The 22,044-nt window shown below is 45.9% G+C and overlaps 1 protein-coding gene across 3 annotated transcripts in view; it reads right to left on the bottom strand.

The window, feature by feature from the left end:
- The window catches only part of SIPA1L3 (signal induced proliferation associated 1 like 3), a 714,921-nt gene that overhangs the window by 112,939 nt on the left and 579,938 nt on the right, over positions 1–22,044 (bottom strand). For all 3 annotated transcript variants that reach the window (XM_086938267.1, XM_086938268.1, XM_086938269.1), the window contains exon 14: positions 17,293–17,411. In XM_086938267.1, coding sequence (XP_086794393.1) covers positions 17,293–17,411 — 119 coding nt within the window. The remainder of the gene's footprint in view (positions 1–17,292; positions 17,412–22,044) is intronic.

The raw sequence follows: 22,044 nt of genomic DNA, 5'->3' as shown, positions 1-22,044 counted from the left end.
ACACATTACAAAGCTGACTCACAAAAGTGTGTGTACCTCAATCTCACAAATTGCAATCATGTTAGTACATTTAGGCCAGTTTTTGAAAAAACACACGGGTGTACTAATTATGTTAAAGTTTGTAATCAGTCTTTCTAAATTTCCAATACTGGTTTACATAAAATACATTTTGCCCTTTGTCATGAACACATGGCGCACCAAGGTTTTCTGAATCTAACAAAATCCCCAGAGAGATAGCTTCAATGAACCTAGCATTTATGTTAGAATCATATGCTCATAAGACAACTAAAGAACTGGTAAATATCTTTCCACTTTGTAAACGTTTCACCATAGTGATATTAGGATGCTACTTTGTTGAACACGCATATCATTCGGATATATGCCTTAAATGTGCTCCAAACTAGCCTTTGTGGCACGCTGATTTTTTCTGCTCCTCTGAAAAAAACTGCAGTATTTCATACCCAAGGGATGTTACAAACACCAATGTATGAGAAATAAATTCCCACTAGCTAGGGACACTTTTTATGGCAGTTTAGTAGAATGCACAGCTAATGTATAAGGAGTAGTTTCTTTTCTGTAACTCCAGTTCTGTAGTAGGGGTGTCTCTGTTATAGTCATAATCTAGTGAATAGTCCCGCCCATGTGCGTGGACCCCGGAGCAATCAAAAATAATCTCTAAAGTGTCGAAAAAATGCAGAACTGCATAGACACTTAAGAGAGAATTTAAAGACATATAATGCAGCCCAAAAAAAGGCTACACTGTCCAGTACTTCAGCTAGAAATCCCACCAAAAATCCACAAAAACAGCAAAGCCTGTCCAGATTTCCATTGTCTTCAGTACAAACCCCTCTGGAATATAGAGAGGAAGACATGGACAGACAAGCCCCATAGGCTGCCATTATGTGTCACAGAATAGGGTACTGTGCCTATAAGAGAACTTTCCAGAACTTCACAGTATCCCAGAATGCCTTGCAGGTCTCTCATACTTTCAGTTCTTTTTGAAGGCGTAACACGCCAGACCTGTAGCATTTCTCACATGAATATCTCTCTCCACCGGGGAGGAGGGCGGGCGCTTATGACTATAACAGAGATACCCCTACTACAGAACTGGAGTTACAGAAAAGAAACTACTCCTTCTGTAGTAGGGGATCTCTGTGTATAGTCATAATCTAGTGAATAGAATGGCAAGCCCATCCCCACACCAAAGCGGCGGTGGAGAAAACAAACCAACACCACTATTGTGCGAACAAATTCCGCAGCGAAGCCTGTCCAACCTGAGCATCTGCTCTGGCATCAGCGTCCAGACAGTTATGCTTAGCAAAGGTATGAACTGACTTCCAAGTGGCGGCCTTGCAAATTTCTGCAATCGGCACATTACGGAGCAATGCTGTCGTGGCAGCTTTGCCCCTGGTGGAATGAGCCTTAGGCTTACCCCCTAAGGTCTTATTAGCTTTCTGGTAACATAGTTGTATGCAGGACACACTCCACCTAGAAATGGACTGCTTAGAGGTCGCAAGACCCGTCCTGACTGATCCGTAATTGATAAACAATTGGTCTGACCTACGAATATCTTTAGTCTTATCCAGATACAATTTCAACACCCTCCGCACATCCAGGGAATGTAAGGACCTTTCCGCTGGAGAGGAAGGATTCTGAAAAAACGTAGGCAAAGTAATGGTTTGGTTGACATGAAAGTCAGAAATAACCTTGGGAAGAAATTTAGGGTGAGTACGCATAACAACCTTAGTAGCATGAAATACAGTATAAGGTTCATTACAACACAACGCCTGAATTTCACTCACCCTGCGGGCCGATGTAATGGCCACGAGGAACGCCGCCTTCCAGGACAGGTGCTGCAACGAAGCCTTATGAATGGGTTCAAAAGGCTCCTTCTTCAAACTGGACAGCACCACATTCAATTCCCATGAAGGCGAAGGGAGCCTGACAGGAGGGAACACTTTCTTCAAGCCTTCCAAGAAGTCTTTGATCACAGGGATCTGAAAGAAGGAAGTCTGTGAAGGGCTTTTCCTGTAGGCAGTCAATGCAGCGAGATGAACCCTAATAGAGTGAACATTAAGGCCAGATCGCGCCAAATGTAGAAGGTAGGGAAGGATGACATCTTCCTTGCACGTCGCAGGATCACAGTTCCTGGACACACACCAGATACAAAACCTCTTCCACTTGTAAGCGTAGGACGTCCGAGTGGAGGGCCTCTTAGACTCCTTCAGTATGTCCATGCAATCATCTGGTAGATTCAAATGGCCATATTGCACTACCTCAGGAGCCATGCCGCCAAACTCAAGGATGAGAGGTTGGGGTGCACCATCTGCCCCCCGAACTTCGAGAGAAGGTCCGGCCTGCACGGCAACCGTATGTGTGGAAGGAGGGACCGGTGTAGGAGATCCGTGAACCACCACTGTCTGGGCCATTCCAGGGCAATCAGGATCATTCGTGCCCTGGACCTGGACAGCTTGATGAGCCCCGCTGGAATCAGAGGGATGGGCGGAAAAGCGTAAACAAAGCTGTTCGACCAGTTGATCCAGAGTGCATTCCCCAGCGTCCCTTGCTGGTAGTACTTGGAGGCGAAGTCTCGGCATTTGCTGTTTTCGGCGGTGGCGAACAGATCTACGTCTGGAGTCCCCCACCTTGCGAAGACTTCTCCTAGTACGTCGTCGTTTATGACCCACTCGTGGTTTTCCTGAATCAGTCTGCTCAGTGCGTCCGCCTGAACATTCTGCACACCTGGCAGATGGGTAGCCGTTATCGTCAATCCTCTTGCCAGAAGCCAGTGCCAGATCGTCTGCGCCTCCCAAGACAGGGTGCGCGATCTCGACCCCCCCTGCTTGTTGAGGTAATACATTGTGGTCGTATTGTCCGTCTGTACAAGCAGAGAGTTGGTCCGGAAGGACGGATAAAAGGCCTTCAGCGCCAAGTGAACAGCTCTGAGTTCCAGGAAATTGATGTGATACGTGGACTCTGAGACCACGTGCCTTGGATCTGTAAGTCTCCCGAATGCGCTCCCCAGCCCTGGAGAGAAGCATCCGTCACGATCGTCTGAGTAGGAATGTCCTTGTGGAAGGGAACCCCTCTGAGGAGATTTTCCGCTGAACACCACCACTTCAGAGACTGAAGAGCATGCAGAGACAGTCGTATCTTGTCGTCCCAAGATCCTTTCCTCTGGTCCCATTGATCCTCCAAGCACTCCTGCAGAGGTCTCATGTGTAGTCGTGCATGAGGAGTGAGGAAGATACAAGAGGCCATCGACCCCAGTAGAGAAGACACCGTCCTCACTGTTGTAGATGGAGCGGTCATAAGAGCCTGAGCCTTCCGAAGGATCGATCTCCGTCGCTCCTCCGAAGGAGACACGCTTGCTGACAGCGTATTGATGGTGGCTCCCAAGTATTGAATACATTGGACCGGGATCGGGACAGACTTGGACATGTTGATGTGCAACCCCAGCTTGTTCAAGAGAACGCACGTCTTCCGGAAGTCCGCTTGAGCTTCTGAGAAGGAGGAGGCCTTGATCAACCAATCGTCCAGGTACGGGTAGACAAACACCCTGTCTTTCCTTAGGTGTGCCGCTACCACTGCCATGCACTTCGAGAATGTCCTGGGTGCAGATTTCAGTCCGAAAGGCAGCACCGTGTATTGGTAATGATTGGTGCCGACTTGAAATCGCAGAAACTTCCTGTGCTTGTGTGCGATGGGCACGTGGAAGTACGCATCTTGTAGGTCTATGGCACAAAGCCAGTCCCCCTGTTGCAACTGAGGATAAATCTGATGCAACGACAGCATGCAAAACTTTTCTCTGCAAATCCACTTGTTTGCCTGCCGCAAGTCCAGAATGGGCCTGAACTCGTTCTTGTCCTTCTTGCGAACCAGAAAGAACCGGGAGTACAGACCTCTTCCTCTTTGAGACAGAGGTACGTCTTCTATCGCCTTTTCCTCAACAGGATATCGGCCTCCGCCTGGAGCTCGCGCAGTTGATACTGGGAGCTGACCGGAGGGATCGCTGGAGGAGGGCTGATGAATCGAAGACTGTATCCATTGCAAACAATATTTAGCACTCACTTGTCCTGAGTAATTTTTCTCCACTCTGCCAGAAAAAATTGAACGCTTCCCCCCACCGGAGCGGGTAACGGATGACGGGGAAGTAACCGCTCAGGGTCGAGACCCGGCCGGGCCCTTGTTCACGGTAGAGGACTGCTGTCCACCTCTACCCCTCTGACGTTTTTGGAAAGGTCTTCGGAACTGCTGCTGTTGTTGCTGCTGCTGTTGTCCCGAAGACTGTCCTCTTCCTTTCCCCTGTGAGCCGAACTGCCGTTGGAACTGGCGGTAGGGTTTCTTGTCTTTTGGCTTCTCCAAGCCCACCGCCGTCAGGGTTTCTGCCTCGGCCTTCATCCGGGCCATCTCCTCATCTGCGTGCTTACCGAAGAGCGTGTCCCCGGAAAATGGCAGGTTGGCCACTCGCTGTTGCGCCTCAGGCTTAAGAGACGTAAGCCTGAGCCAAGCATGGCGGCGCTGGTTGCTACCGTGACAGTAGCCATGTGCAGCTAACAAGGAGATATCCGCCGCGGCACTGATGGCCTGGTTCGAAACCAGCATCCCCTCCTTGACGATTTCCATGAAGTCCTCCCTCTTGTCACGCGGCACCAGGTCCGCGAACTGCTCCATGGAATCCCAAAGCGCACGGCCATATCGTCCCAGTAATGCCGAGTCGCTGGAAGCCTTCGTTGTCGTGGAAGAAGTCCCACATGCCTTCCTTCCCGCCGAATCAATCCAGCGGCTCTCCTTGTCCGGAGGCACGGTGGAGGATGGGGAGGTAGAATGTTGTTTTCTAGCCGCCGTCACTATCACTGAGTTGGGGACTGGGTCCATCCTCAGGAAGGCAGGGTCCGAGTCCGGTGCCCTGTATTTTTTCAAAAGTCTGGACAGGGCAGCCTTCACCACCGCAGGTGTAAGAAACAGTTCCTGTGCCGGTTCAACCAGACCCGGAACCAAGGGCAACAGAGGGCGAGACAGGTGCTTCTTGTGCAAAGCCTCGAATATCACGGACGTCGTAGGTGTAGGGGCCGTCACCGTGATACCCAACTTCGCAGCCCCCCTCAGGAGAACCTCCTGGAATGTACCGATGTCATCGATAGGAGACACCCTAGTCTCCGGGGAATCGGACAAAGTAGGGGAAAGGGAGCGGGTCCTAGAAGACGTATCGGACCTGGATCTATGTCGCCTATGGTGCCGCCTGGAACGGGTGGAGGACCTGTGTCTGCTCCGCGATTGTTCTCTCCGTCTGGAGCGAGACTTCGATCTCTTGGGCCTCGGACGGTCCACCGGCTTCTCCGGGGTGGCCGACTTGGGCTTACGTGGTTCCTTAGATTTAGGAGTCTTCTTTGGAGGGGTCGGGAGCCTGGGCAACGAGACCGACCTCGGCGGAACCGGTGGAGGCTTTTCAGGCAGAGGAGGCAACGGAGGAGGGGTAGGAGTCCTCGGACGCGGGCCTCTAGGTAACGGAGGAGGAGGTGGAACAGACTTCTTTGGAGTATACACCTCCGAGTACACCGATCCCGGTGACCCACCATCCTTCCTGGGCTGAGGGGAGCCCCCCACAGCCCTAGGGCGCGCAGTACGATCCCTCGACGCCACTGATCGGCGTTCAGGCGTCGACCGTCGTCCCCTCGAGGTCGAGCGTCCCTTCAGCGTCGACCGTCTCCTCCTCTTCGGCGTCGAACGCCTGCCATGTCTCGACGTCGACCTGGACCATCTTGACGACGATCCTCTGTGTCTCGACGGCGATCTCTTGCGCCTTGACGGCGACCGCCTCGCCGCCGCCTTGGAGTGTCTCGACGTGGACCTCGACGGCGACCTCCTTCGCCTCGACGGCGAACGCTTCCGTCTCGCCGGCGACTGCTTCCGCTTCGACGGCGGGCTCGACGACGAGGATCCCCTCGACGACGATGAAGCCTTGTTTCTTGACGGCGATCGACGGTATCGCCTCGACGGCGAGCGTCGACGCCGGGTCTGTCGACACCGAGAGCTCGACGTCGAAGACAGCGACGATGACAATGTCTCTGTGTTCGACGGCGGCCTATGCAGGTCCCTCGACGTCGACGGGCGACGTTTCCTCGACCCAGAGCCCTGGGGAGACGGGGAGCCGGCCTTGGACTTCCCCCTCGACGTCGTGGTGGGTGCCACCGACCCCGACGGAGAATGGGGACGTGTGCTGGGCCTCAGCATGGGCAGATGAAGCCCCTCCAGACCCACCTTGCGTCTTCTGTCTTCTTTCTTCTAGTCCCTGAAGCCTGATCTTCAGTCTGTCCTTCAGGGTCCTGCCAGTGAAACCTTGGCAGTTCTCACACTCCTCAGGGATGTGGGTAGAGGGAAGGCAGAGGATACAGACCTCATGGGGGTCTGACTTGGCCTTCTTCCTGGAGCACTCCGGGCATTTGTCGAATAATGCAGGCATTATGGACGACCAAGGGGTGCAAGAAACCAAGAAGAAAGCTTTAAAGTACTGTAAAAGTACACAAAATCGAGTTTAGTGCAAAAAACACCAACAAAACCCTTGAAAAGGGAGAGCTCAATGCTCCAGGGTCCTGCTTGCAGGAGCCGGAAAAAAGAACTGAAAGTATGAGAGACCTGCAAAGCATTCTGGGATACTGTGAAGTTCTGGAAAGTTCTCTTAAAGGCACAGTACTCTATTCTGAGACACATAATGGCAGCCTATGGGGCTTGTCTGTCCATGTCTTCCTCTCTATATTCCAGAGGGGTTTGTACTGAAGACAATGGAAATCTGGACAGGCTTTGCTGTTTTTGTGGATTTTTGGTGGGATTTCTAGCTGAAGTACTGGACAGTGTAGCTTTTTTTGGGCTGCATTATATGTCTTTAAATTCTCTCTTAAGTGTCTATGCAGTTCTGCATTTTTTCGACACTTTAGAGATTATTTTTGATTGCTCCGGGGTCCACGCACATGGGCGGGACTATTCACTAGATTATGACTATACACAGAGATCCCCTACTACAGAAGGAAAGTTACTTTGGTCGTTATTTGAAATTGTTCAAGGGAGGCCTATATATCATCAAAACCCGGACTTTTACCGGCACTATTGGCGTTTCCCTTTGCTGCCCCTTACTTACTTTACCGGGATATCCTGACTTGGAGGCTGCACCTTTCCTCTGCTCCGGTCTCGCTGCCCTGGGCCACTGAAGTTGCTCTCCCCCCGCCACCTCAATCAGTAGCATCCTCCTGTGGCCGCTGTGTGGTGGGGGCCCGGTGAGTGGGTGCAAGGAACTACCACTTCCAGCCTGCAACGCGGCCGTAAGCCGCTACCCAGTTAATCGCGCCAGGAGGTGCTTAAAAAACCGCGCCATTCACAGTGGAATGGGGACTTTTACCGGCACTATTGGCGCTTTCCTTTGCTGTCCCTTACTTGCATTACCGGGAATTTCCTGACTTGGAGGCTGCACCTTTCCTCTGCTCCGGTCTCGCTGCCCTGGGCCACTGTTGTTGCTCTCCCCCCGCTGCCGCAATCAGTAGCAGCCTCCTGTGGCCGCTGTGTGTGGGGGGATGGTGGGGGGGGGGGGGGGGCGGTGAGTGGGTGCAAGGAACTACCACTCCCAGCTTGCAACGCGGCTGGAAGCCGCCACCCGGTTAATCGCGCCAGGAGGCGCTTATAAGATCGCACCATTCATCGCGTCACAGGATCGCGCTGGAGCGTCCCGGGAGAAGCATGAGACAAGGGCGGGACCATTTGTGACCATTCGTGACTGTTCGAGGCTGGGCTGGGCCACATTATTAACATTTCCAGGGGCGTATGTATATTTTATCAAATATCTAATACAATAGCCTATTCCTGTAACCATGAGTACACGCAAGGACATATTGAGGAGGGGTGGTGTTGGTGGAAGTATCACGGGAACACTAGACAACTTCATAATTAGAGCCGCCAGTCTCCTGGAAAAAGAAATTGCCTAACTGAAAAACGTATGTCACTAGATCCACTGTACAATAGGCGTTCTTCCATGGGAAACATTGCAAACTCCAGCACACCACACCAAGTGAGACCACTAGAAGGTGGGAACAATCCGATAACTAATAATGAGGGCTCACTTATATCTACCCCAAACTTACAATTAATACAAAGGAACTGCTCTACTGAAGAACTGGTCGAGTCTAGCGACTCAGATAGAGTAGTTAACAATAATACCACACCCCCAAGGACAAGGTCCAAAACCAACAACAATAACAAGCAAGCGGGGGAATTAATACATGCCAGAACGACGTTATTAACAAATCTAAAGGTAACAGGAAGCAAGGGATGGCCATGACAAAATTTACATTCGGGAAAGGAGGAAATAAGATCAAAGCTCCAAGGGGTGTTAGTAGTGCAGCGCAAACTAAAACTAAAATAACTATAGATCACACCCCAGCAATAGCTACTCAGGAAATCACAGGCCCAGCAAGACTTACGCATGAAATCATAGGCCCTGACACTAACATAACAGAACAGATAAGCCAGGTACTAGGAAACACAAATTGCGTAGAGGGCTTATGTCGAAGATGGAACATTTGCTGAAATCCCTTATGTTACCTATGTACGAAAGGGTAAAGGGGACAGGTGAGAAACTGGCCGAAATAGAGGAAATCTCGCTGCAGAATAACGTGATGTTGCTGGAACATACAAACTTAATACGGACGCATATACATACTCCAACCGTCACAAAGCCAGCAAATCGAACCAAAGATAAGAACATCTCCGTAGTAGGCACGTAACCATCTGTAATATCTGATAACGGTCCCAAGGATGTAACAAAAAAAAAACCTGAAAATTTAGGGGCAGAGAGAACAGAGACACCTATTGTTGCCCAGACCACGGAGACAGGAACTGCTGTAATCAACGAGAAGAATGCGAACAGAAGGGCAGTTGAGGGCTTGGGCAAGAACCACTCGAGCCAACCTGACCAAAAGGACAGGGAAAGACTAGCGAATAAACACACGCATTGATTTGCCCCCGGAGTTATTCCCATTCACTGTGGTCTAAATAGGGGTCCCAGTTTTGGCGAGGGGAAGCAAGAAAACTACTTTGAGTTGAAAAACAAAGTCAGCCATTGGCTAAATAGGTTCAGGTCGATCCCCCCATTTTTACATGGCGAAATACTCCATGTCCGTAGATTGAGTTGGGTGGGGCAAAGGAGGAAAGACCAGGAAGGTGACTGTATTATAATAAATTTCAAAGACAGGCGGGTGGGTAAATCACATCAATGGATGGAGGGCGGGTGAACTTGAGAGCAGGATACAAACAGTTGACTTGAGCTACTTTTATCCACCACCTCCTTTAGCCCAACGCAATATGCATTCCCATAGCACACAAGGAAGGTGGTATACTGATCCCTATGACAACCAGTATAAAGTTCCCACCCCCAACCGCTTTGCTGTCTTACATGCACAAGAAGGTCTTGAGGGAGTTGACTGACGGTGTGAGGAAACTCTGATCCCTGTAACTCACAACCCTTTTGATACAAATAGCGGGGAAGTAGTTAAGGGAAACGGTGAAGATGACTTAATTCTAACAACTGCCCCACATAATAGACTGGACCCATTATCACCAATCACCCCAGGGGAAAGGTATGGGGTTAAGAAGTACCCTGGGCAGCTGGTGGTAGATGTTGGCCCACCAAACCAAAAGGGGATAGTTAAAGATTCAAACACACAAATCTGTGTGCCTATAAGAGTCATACCAATTGAGCGGAATTCTGACCATGTGTTGAAAATACTTAGTTGGAACGTTGCAGGCCTTGAACCCAGATTAATGGATAGTGATTGGATTCATCTAATTTCCATGTATGACATTTTAATGTTCAAAGAAACCTGGGCAGTATCTGACCTGCATATTGACGGGTTCCACTGTTTTAATATAGAGGCCCGTAAGTCACATTTTGGTCGGCCAGTCGGGGGCCTGTTTGTTGGATTTAGTATATTGGCTGGGGGGAGCCATATGATTATAAATAATAACAACCCCAACATACAAGTGATAGAATATAAGCGGAAAGTCCCCTTTCTCGTAATTATTTTTTATAATAATGATTTTATTTCTGTTACAAACAGGAATTTCATAGCACTTTTTAAAACTATTTCAAAATTAGAGGATAGTTGGGGTAAGAGTGAAGGCTTGGAGATCGTTCTGGGCGGGGACTTTAATGCCAAACTTCCTAAGAACACACAGGATGTGGGAATAAGATATGAGGATTCAGCCAAGCGGAGGGGTCATGAATTGAGAGCCCTGCTAAATTAACATATTATGAGTGATGTCACGGACTATGGTCAGCAGTCTGCACTGCAGCGGGCTCCCACGCACAGAGGGAGAGTAAGAACCTCAATTATTGATTTCATCTTTGTTTTCCCTGGCTTGGCGGATTGTATATGAACAGCGGAAATTGTTGCAACAGCTTTTGGGGACCATAACCCACTGACAGTGATTTTAAGATTAGCTCCACGACCTGTTTATAGTATCATGCAGGGGGCGAAGGAGATAAGCGTAAGCACGGACAGATTGAGGTTGAAATGGAAAGGCATCGATAAAGTAGAAATCACTAAGTACCTGTTAAGGGAAGAGCAAATGCTAATTGCTCTATGTGTGGACATATCAACAAGTGGCTATGAAGTTATTACACATTTTACTAAAATTTGCTCCACGGTCAGAACTTTATTGTCAGTGCCAGCATCCAGGGGCTCAAAAGATCCGAAGTGGTTCGACCATAACGGTTCAGTGGCAAATAGGAACTTACGTAAGGCTCTCACAGAGATCGCCCGAGATAGGGCGAACGTTAGCAAGGCAAGGAAAACCTACAAACTAGCATTAAACAATCAGAGAAGTATGCTTTTGGGTGAATGATGGGACATCCTCACCGAAACCGCAGTAGGTAAATGCAGCAATTTATTTTGTCCCGTGGTAAAAGAACTCCGGAATATGGGCCAACAACTGACACCTATGAGCTGCACTATTGCTAGTAGCACCTGGGAATTACATTTTGCAAAAATGTACGCCCCACCATCAAATAATACTATTTATGTTACACCAGAACGGACCAACAATTTAGGGATAAGTTTAGGGGAAGTGGAAGAGGCAATCGCTCAGAGCCTGGGCAACAAGGCACATGGACCTGATGGGTTGCCCATAGATCTTATCAAGTTGAAACCCGATCTCTGGGCCCCAATCCTTGTGAATGTTTTTAACAGTTTACCCCAAGCGACGATGCCTGAAACTTGGGGTACTAGCATAATAATCCCCATATATAAGAAGGGGGATAGGTCTGACCCGGCAAATTACAGAGCTATCTCGCTGTTAGATAACACTTTAAAGATTTTGGGTCGTGTTATCTACAATAGGATAACCATGTGGACAGAAGAAAGCAGAATTTTATCCCCCTGTCAACTGGGTTTTAGAAGTAGGGTCGGTACAGTCGAACAATGTCTAAATCTTAAATTAATTATTGACAAATATAACATTGCTCGTTCTGCCCAGATTTATTTAGCATTTATGGACCGGTCATCCGCTTTTGACTTAGTCAACAGGTCCAAGCTTTGGTCAATTTTATTGGGTTATGGATTAGAAGCCACTTTGGTTCACTTTTTAGCTTTTCTACACACAGATTTAAAGTCTAGAGTGAGAATAGGAATGGGCGGGGAATTATTTGGGCCAATTAAAATAGGAAGGGGAGTTAGGCAGGGTTGCGTTTTAGCACCCCTGCTTTTTATCATTTACATCAATGGCCTTAGTGACCTTTTGATAAACTCTACCCCAGACGTACCTATAATAAATGGTAAACCTTTACCCGCCCTTCTCTACGCAGACGATGCGGTATTAATGGGACGTACACCTAATTCGCTGCGTATTTTAGTACAAAATTTATGGATGACTTAGACTTGCGGGTCAATTTTAAGAAATCTTTTATAATGTCATGTGGCCCAGGGAAAAGACAGCTGAACTCCATACAGGTCGGGGAAGAAAGACTTACTGCAACTCATATGTTTCCGTATTTGGGAGTGGCCTTTGCTGCGAATGGCTCGTGGACTGGGCATTTGGCCCAGGCCACGAGCAAATTCTCAAAGGCCATTAACTCAATCTTAAGTATCCCAAGACCAAAGAGATCAGGTGTCACCAAAGCAATTGTTAAAATCTTTAAACTGCAATGTGGGCCAGTAGCAACTTACGGGGCAGAAGTATGGGGTACTGGAAACAGTAGCCATATACATCAGTAGGAAAATCGGTTCTGCAGGAAATTATTAAGCACGCCAATTTCTACCTCCAATTATATAGTGCATTTTGTGTCGGACTTTATTAGTGCCCGACCGGTGCTATTTTGGCACTCGGTATGGAGTAATAATTTGGCCACTCTGACACAAGATATAATAACTGATTGCCTAAGTTGTGATAGGGAGATGGAGATCCCATGGCTTTCTTATGTTCAAAACAGTTTGTGTAAAATAGGGAAAGATACTATATTCACCAATCCTAGTAATGTTAACTTGGTGAAGAAAACTGAACTGAAAGAAGCACTATACGCACTTTACTCAATGAATAGACTTAGGAAAGAATCTGGAAAAACTACTGTTGCTAGGTATTTGAATACGGAATTACCTAGATATCCCTTATCCCTGTATTTAATCCTACCAATGACTCCATGGGAAAGAGGCCTCCTGTTTTGACTAAGGGTTGGCTCTGTTAGATAGCTGTTAAACTTTCCCCTGGGTCATCATTCAAGCTCGGATAAAAGAAGTTGCCCCTGCAATGGGCTAAGTACTCAAAATGACTTGCATTTTCTCTTTTCCTGTAATTTTTATTTGAAATACACCAAATGGCTTTTAATCCCTTTTTTAAAAAAACACAGACCAATTACCCTGGATCAATCCTACCAGTTGTTACTTGCACTAGACAATGAGGAGATAATTTGTCGCACTTGCACTTTAAAAAAAAACTGCAGTTCGCGCCCGAAAAGTGATGGAAAATGTTTAAACCTGAATCATCGTTGCTGATTGTAAATGTTATCAATTGTTATTTATTTCCTATGGATTGTATAACTATATATGTGCTTTTATGAATTCCTGTAATTCGAATAAAGATTTTTGAATTGAATCATCAGAATATGAGCTGCAACACACATCCACCATGACTTCAGATAGGAAATTATCATCTGCAGGAGCCAATCCTGACTGCCAGGGCCCTACTTGCCATATTCTACCTGTTGATACATATTTCATTGAAGTCCTCCTCAATAACATTTATGTTATTTTGATCTCCCACATAGAGAGCAGATGCCTTAGAGCCTAGAACTCAAAATTGACTAGTAATACCTTCAAGCCAAGTCACAAAGTGTTCTGAACGAATACATATTCTTCTTTCGATTGTAAGGGACGAAAGATGTATGACTGCTATGTCAGTATAATGCCAGATATGTAGTGTGACCTAGGTAGCCTAGATGTATCCTTTGTAATATGACCACTTTCAGATTAGGTCTATTTACTTTGTTCATCGAGGCATCAATAGCTCACACATTCCAGGCCAGCTGGCTCCATTCTTAGAGGTTCTTGGCCTTCAGTGGAAAGATTTCAAAATGTGAGTAGTCCTCAAGAAGCTTGATCCTAGTAGCCACATTATGAATAGATGCAGCAGTTACTCCAGGTCCCCGCCTTTCTGTATTTTTCGATGAAAAAACAGTTATGGCATGCTGCTAAGTTATAAAGTAAGATGGCAGCTGATACATAATGTTGTGGGATCAGTTGCTGAGTATGTTTCAGGAAGACAGGAATGTGTCTTCTGAGAGTGGCTCAGCGGTGGAGGATTGATCGTGAATAGTATTACGACGTGTCAACTTTCTGCTGATCAAGTGTGCACTGGAGCTTTCTTGCATAATGCTCGACTCATTGCCTTAATTCTATTTATGAATCGCTCTGATTGTCATAGGACAGATGGATAATCCCACTTGCGGATACTGTTTACTATTTGTTTGTAGCTGCCTCTGCATCTGTTATGAGGTTATGTAAGGCACTGGTAACCCACACTGTAGGTTTTCTTGTTTACTTGAAATCAATAAAATTCAGTTAATAAAAAGTTATAAAGTAAGATAAGATGCCTACAAGTGACTCATAGGTACCTACCTGCTCAGCTGAGCCGTTCAAAAATATCTTGATGGGGCAAACACCACCCAAAAACAAGTTGCCTGTTGAGACAATTCACTTTTTTTTAACATGTGATTGACTTAAGTGGTTTATCCAGTATGTTTGTCTGCACATTCAGAAACTCAATGACCCCAGCAAGCATGGCATTTCATCACCACCGAGACTGCGGCAGATCGAGCCATTTAAACATGCCCGGCCTGAATTATCTGCTTTGAGCAGGCATGACTAAAATGTGGTTACTGTCCCTCCGCAGTGCTTGATGCATCTGCCAAAAAAGTTGAAGCTTGTGGTGCCAAAGGTTCAACAGTCATTAAAATGATGTAGATGTCCATGCTGAATTAACTATTGATGAAAAAAAACACGGAAGAAGGAATTTTCTCACACAGGTATGACGGACAATTTAGCCAGAAATTAGCAGTTAGATTGACAGATCAGCAGAGTTGCCTCTGGCTACTTGGTGTGTTTTCAGAAGTGCTCAATATATTGCGGGTCTCCAGCTGGGTGCTTCAAATACCTGAAAATGCTCTTGAAAAGATTCAGTGAAAAGTGTAACGGGAGCCTCAGTCTCATTTAAAATATGGCATTTGAAAGCATGGCTTGTAGGTACATTGGATTCCAGGGTTGGAAGCTCATTTTAACACGGCTGTGCAGGCCTCATCTTTAGCAGACATGCTCACTTGACAAAGGCCCATTAAGTGTTTATGCCACTGGTATACTGTTCAAATCTCACATTTCTTTTATTTCCTTCTCAGAATAGCACCGAAAGCCATTGAGGTTACTGATTTTGATCTCAAGATCTGTAAGTGGCCTCTCAATTCCCTACTATATTGAGATAAACACTGCATGAATCCCAGATCATCCGATGAACCATTCAGACACAGTATATATTCACCCACTTTACACCATAATCAAATTAGCGATGATGCACCTTGTGCTGGAAAACAAGCTCCCTACCTCCATTTGTATTTATTGGCTAACTTCCTAGTTTTGAGAAACATTTCTAGAGTCATCATCATGTACTCCGTGGAGGCTCCACCAACAGCTCAGAAAATCTTATTGTAGCACAGTCGTTCCTCATTCTTAGCAACCATGGGTAGCAATAAAATGATCAATAGATCATGAGTAGGTCATGATAGCATCTCTCCTCATGTGATAAGTATCACTCACATTCCTCACAAACTTTCATAACTGAACTTTATAAGCTAGATTCTCGCAGTCCACTTTCAGCTTCTCGTGAACAGCATTTACAAGTATGAAATTTCTTAAATGAAATGCTTGAAAAATAAATACAAATATGTATCTTATCATGATAGTATCGGACGTCAAACTGACCAGTGTTTTAAGACAAATGCATTTCTGCATTTGAACTCTATGCTACTTAATACATGATGCAACATGCAGTACTGCTGAGTTTCAAAGAATCACGGAGCTGTCAAATTCCACACGCTTGCCATGGAACCAGGTTTGATTGGAATCTGTTGTATTACAAGAGGTGCTGTAGATTCCATTAGTTGCAGTCATGTCGATTTCTGATGAAGTAATGCAAGGGTGTTCAAATGAAAGTGGTCTGCAGGAACAAAGTATATTGGTCCACATCACTGTTTAATTGCATAAGCACAGCCATGATCTTCTCTTAAATAGTTGGGGACCAAACTATCACAGACTGAGTTGGAAGTGTCCTACTCAGTAAGCATCACAAAATGTGTCATCACAGTTAAACATCCTAAAAGAGCTTTGTACAAGTGGCCATTTGGCAATAGAAATGCCTACATTTCTTTCCTCTTTTTGTATAAATTGTGTTGTTAGGAAGATCTTAAATTGCAAGGGATCCTGTTCACGAAGATTTGCCAGTTAGTCAATGTGACTTTTCCAAAAAACATTCGGGATTAAGAGCCTTCTCAACTGAGCCCTTTGAGATTGATTCTTTGGAACTGGTCCTAATGAGGGTTTTGCCACAGCATTTCACCTTTAACGAAATTGTACATTCCCTCTCTGAGTCACAGGGAGTAGCAGACTTGTCTGGGACGACACTTCAACCTTTAAGACAAAATATGTATGAGCTGTGTTATATATGCACTCTCCCACATGGTCACCTTTGTTCAGTGTTGATCTGCATTCACATACTGTCTTAATACATGTCTTGTGCTCTCCTGATGCAAGTTTCTGCAGTCCCAGCCTTGTCACTGCAATAACTTAAAGCATAAGGCATCTATAGATAAAATAATACCCCTTAGAGAAAACACTTCTTGAACAGTGAATTTGTCGTTGCACAATGAAAAGGAAAGCATACCCAGCCCTTCATTTCAAATAATGTGCACAACCTCAGCAGTAAAGTAGTTTCACCTTTGTTTTAGATTTCTTAACTTCTTGCCTGGGACTAGGAAAGAGCTAGTTTTAAATGTGTTTTGCAAAAAGGTTATGTTACAGCCAGGATAGTTTGTGTAACCTACAGATTTTGTAGACGGGGGTGAGCTGCAGCTGCAAACTGGTCGCTGTCCCAACTGATTTACTGGATGATTTCTATGCCTCACTGAGTGTGCAAACAATGTTCGACTTTACCTTCAACTTTTTCTGCTTGCTTTATTAGATTACCATTCAGCCTCACTAAATGTTTTATGAAATAACACTGTAATGAAGCATCACATTAGTAATATTTCTAAATGTCTAGTGTTTAGTTTTGTGAGCGTGAACTCCGGTGTATCCCAGACTGCAATGGCTCTCTGCAGGCCACCGGCCAAAACCCTGAAAATGGATTCCTGAGCTACATATCAGATATAAATTAAACTTTACAAAAGGTTTTTTTATGTTAAAACTATGCTTGCATAACCTTGTGCACAGAAGTGTTTAGGTTGCATAATAAGGAGACATTTCAAGTTAACTCTTACCTCGTATTCTAGTGCTGTTGTATAAAAAGTAAATACATTGAGGGTACCGGTCATTGTCAAATGCCTTTGCTTTGAAGGGCAACAAAGTAGATCAACTGTATTTAGGTTCCATTAAAGAGTTCTTGTAAGAATATTTGCTGTACTAAAGTCAAACACCACAAATGTGTTCTCAAATATTTGCTGCAAAGCTCTCTAAATTGAAAGTGCTGTTATTGTGGTGCTAATGAACTTACTTTTGAATGCCTGTTGAGAGACTCCTTGCCTGCTAGGTCCTGTCGTCCTTGACACTTTGCGACGTAATTTCCAGTGATGGCACCAACTCTGGATTGCACTGGAATATGCCATAGAGGTTCTGCAAAAATTCAAAAGGTGGTTAGACCACATGCAAACCAAAACATCATACCAACTATAACATGAAAGCCAAAATTATCAGAGCGACTGCTTTGAATTTAACTTTCGGGTCCCAAAATAGCATTTTGCCATGCGATCACTACCTTCTATGTTTTGGAGAGTGCTACTGTTTCTTTTATTAACTTCAGTTAGGTCATATTGTGCAGTGAGGTATTTAAATACAACTAATCACAAAACAAACGTATTGTAAAGGCTTGTATGTTAATCCTATGATTGATATAACTAGTCATTTTAATGAAAAAAACTTTGATTTGTTAGCCCATGATGCTTCCTTTTCTGAAACACTGGGATATAGCCAGATAAGCAATGGTGGGGATCTAAACTTAACAGAGTAGCCAAAGTTGATAAAACCAAAGTTGTGTGAAGGTTTTCCAAGAGCGTATGTAATACAGATGGGCTTTGTTTTAACAACTGGCCAATTATTAAGTAAACGGCTGCATGTGACTAGCCTGTATTTGGAAAAGAGCATATTGGACTTGAAACAAAAATAAGGAGCACCTTCATTCTACCCCGGTCTCATTTACAACCACTGAATCATATTCCCCAAGGAGAAAATGAAATAAAAGGCGGGGGGAGCGAGGGGGGGAACAAATGGATTTTGGGATTAGCAGTTTATTTTTGCTATAAAATACATCATGTGAGAAGTACCGGCAGAAGACAGTAGAGTAGCATGGAAAACGAGAGTAAAGATATTCTTGGTTAGGACATGAATAAAGAGTGTAAACCTTACTTAGCGCTAAGGGGTGCGATTGGGGTAAAGAAGCTAGTACTGGATGTCAAACGTGCTCCATCTTCCAATCTTAACGGAACAGAATGTGGCGTATGGTGTGAGAACATTTGTTATATGGTCTGGAGGCACAAAGGACCTGAAACATACTTATGCACTTGCCAAAAGAGATGGGCACATGAAAAGTCATTGTCCAAGAACGTTTAGTGTGTGGCTTCTGAGGTTCCTGGTAATGTAATACCAGACACAAACAGGGCATTTGTCCCCGCTCCTAATTCAGAAGGATATAACCGAAAAAAATTGAATGGGAAACAAAAGCTCTGTTCTAAATTCTGTAGCGCTATCCCCCATATATCTGCACCAGTTAAAAAACAGTGCAGTATCAGCATTTTCACTGGTTGTTATAACAGACCTAAAAATCCTAGTCTTCACAGTGAGGGTGGCGAGTGTTCAGAAGAAAGAAATATATGCCAAGCAGCAAAGACAAGAGGAGTTAATTATGATTTTAGAACTGGAAATAAATTCTACCTGCAAGTTGCTCTCTGCAGTTCCAATCACTGTTCTTGAGTAGCACTAAAACTTAGAAAAGGCTTCTAAGGGCTAAAGGAATGCCTGCTGAAAATACACTTTGATAATCTATGTCCTTCGCACCTTCCTAAAGGTTAGCAGTTCTTCTGCATTCCACAATTCGACTGTCGGGTGCATTCTTTTCAGTACAAGCCCCATGGGAAGGCTTTTCAACTATCCCTCTTCACAGCACTCATTGGAGGGAAAGGATTCCATTATCAGAGGTTCGCAAATACCATGCAGGGATGTAGATACAATGTTTTTGTGAAAGCTGGACAAGACTTTTACCAAGGGCAGCCTCGAGTGTCAGGACCAGGGTCTAGAATTTACAGCTTGATATCACTGGAGCCAATGCAGTTTTTAACAATGGGGAAAATGTGTGATCTTTCCAAGAGGTTATACACTGCCTGGCATTTAGTACTGCATGCAATTTACAAACATTGTCTGTGAAGAGTATTGCATTCAAATAGGTTTTGTATGGATCAATGGAACCAAAACATAATCAGCAGGGTACTGATCACAAAGAGACCCAAATGAGCTTTAGTTGGTTTGGGAACTATAGACTCAAGGTGAGGCATTAGAGAGCTACATGGAGGTTGCTCCCTTTTGTTTTAATGAAAGGTCTACAACTTCTAGAAAAAAAAGGGTATAGTCTTGAATCGACAGCCTGCTGGCCACATGTGCTTTGAGTCATGAGGGAATATCCAGAGCCTATTTGTTGGCAAATGCATGTAGGGTAGCCCAATTAGCAGCCATGCCATCAGAGCCACTTGGCTCTGAAAGAATGTACAAGAGATTTAATGGAAGCAATTTGCTTTTGTTGAAGTACCGATGAGTGATATGAGAGGTAAAACATCTGGCAAAATTAGTCATATAGACAGGTTTTCCCGGCATCGACACCAGCATGTGCAACAAAATGTTTGTTGGAGGAACACAGTTACCTGGTCCTGCCGATATTATCGACAAGCAGGCCCAACATCAATGTTATCTTGCACATCTTCAGCCGAAGGAGCATCCGAATCAAAAGCAGTCGATGTGCATGGTGCACACAAGGCATGCAGCATTCTAACGTGCCTCTAAGAGGCAATGACAACAAGAAACACTAGCTTCAGAGGTTTGAGATTCAGGAAACCTTTCTCTAATGCTTATGCATGAGAATAGAGGCCACAAATGTCAGATTGCATCAGATGATGAGTAGAGAGGCAATTGATTCCCTTTATAAGGAACTCCAGCACTTTTTCTCCAAATATTTTGAGATAATAGACTAAACGTTTTGGCGCACTGTTGGCACTACTGTGTAGCATAAGGTAATTGGCAAAGTTTTGATCCCCTTATTTTTGGCAGGGAAGACAGTACTTCAATGGACAGTGTTTTAGGCAGTAAAGAAAACTGTCTCCTTATGGGATTCAAACATCTTCCCTCTCCAGGATCACAATCAGGGATGGGAGTCTGGTAAAGGTCAGTAAGCCTTAATTTCTTATTTGGAGGGATTCTTTGGGCGGGGTCAGCTACAGGCACAATTGGGGTTCAATAGAGACTGTATGAGGGACAGTTACTGACAGTAAGAAAAGTTGTGGGTAAGGCAGCACTAATTATTGTACTGAGTAACCCACAACTTCTCTTACTGCCGCAACAAGAGTTGAAAAGAATGGAGACAAAGAAACAGGAGCCTTAACTGCCTTCAGGACAGCACTCAACCAATACCACAGCCTGCTTCAAGAAACAAAGAAGAGCGCATTAGCAGACCGATTAGAAACCTGCGCAAACAGCAGCAAGGAGCTCTTTGCCATCATAAAGGAGATTTTCAACCCCACAGACGCTGGGGTGTGATTTCGCTGAGCAGCAAGATGGACCCTCCTTAGAGAGCTCTGCCAGACAAACTTTCAATCCATATAGTAACCGCCTATTCTCGGGTCACCCGATACCAAAAAAGACTTCCACAGGATTTAACAACCTTGTGATTTGATTGTCAAAGTATGGGATTCAACGAACATTCCAAAAGCCTGTGGTGGAGGACTGCAGGACTGGGTCTGCGTGTGGCCTGGTGAGACCTGGCTGGAGTGACGTGTTCAGCAAGGGCCGGCTGCTGGTCTCATCCCGTTCTGTACCCGCGACTGCCAGATGTTGCCATTTGCTGCCTAATATTGACTGCGATACCCCAGGGCCGTCTCGACCTACCTGTTGCCCGACGACAACCGCAGCTCCCTGTTGTGGGTGTCGGAGCACAGCTGTCCGGATGTCCCTAAGAGAAGCAGCTGGGGAAGCGGCGAGTATCATGTCGGAATACCAGTGCCTGGCTGCGTAAGCCGGTGAGTGTTCTGGGGCACGGGGTCAGCTGGTCCTCTATCCCTCTTGGGGTTGGCTTCTGCACTCCAGCCAGCAGGTTGACCGGTAGACTGTTGCGCCCATGTCCAACCTCAAAGCAAGCACAACTGCTGCCTGGGGACCTTTAATTACATCCGCCCTATCTTGGTGGGCTCTGAGGCCAGTCCACATGTTAATGCTCACCTCTCGGGGATGAACCGATGCTTGCAAGATACTCGCGGACTCACTCCTGGGACGGTGCACAATCCCATGACCAACTGGGCCTCCACGCTATGCCATCAGCGCCTCAAGGCTGAAGACCATTTCCAAATCGCATGCTTTGCGGAGGACTAGGATCTATTTACTGCGGTGCTGACTTGCTATAATACAGCTGACTTCCTGCAGCGCTGTGGTGGTGGAGCCCCGCGGTGCCTTGTACAGCTCCTTCACCACACTTCAGAGTATTAAATTAGGCCTGGGCAGTAAACTCCGATCCGTTCACGGAGCTTGCAGAGTTCCGAAAAACTCAGTTTATTTAGCGGAGTTTTTTCCCCGCTCACACTTGACGAGCTCGAACAGCGCAAGGTTACGCACTCCGCTGCTCGTGGAACTCTGCATAGCTTGGTGGAGTTTTTTTGTCACTTCGCTGAGTTCCGCATAGCAGAACTCCGCATAGACCTATATAAAATACCATCTATCACACCTGCTTCATGCTCTCCTATTTACTGTGGAACTCTGGGGCCAGTCCCGTTGTTAAGCAAGCTTGTGTTCCCCATGTTGTGGAGCAACCAAGGGTGAGGGGGGGGGGCTCCGCAGTTCTCTGATCTGCTGGCTGACCACTTCGAATCGTAACCCCACTGTGACTAGCAGCGGCTGAATCTTCCCCCCACGTTTCTACTAGATCCTTGCCTGCAGTCGCCCGAGCCGAATGCCCCCGCACTACATCACAGGCAGGGTAATTCCCCATTCATTGATG

Source organism: Lissotriton vulgaris, chromosome 9 (assembly GCF_964263255.1).
Source record: "Lissotriton vulgaris chromosome 9, aLisVul1.2, whole genome shotgun sequence".
NCBI lineage: Eukaryota > Metazoa > Chordata > Amphibia > Caudata > Salamandridae > Lissotriton > Lissotriton vulgaris.
Note: the sequence above shows the minus strand (reverse complement) of the source record. Positions and strands in the feature narration are given on the sequence as shown.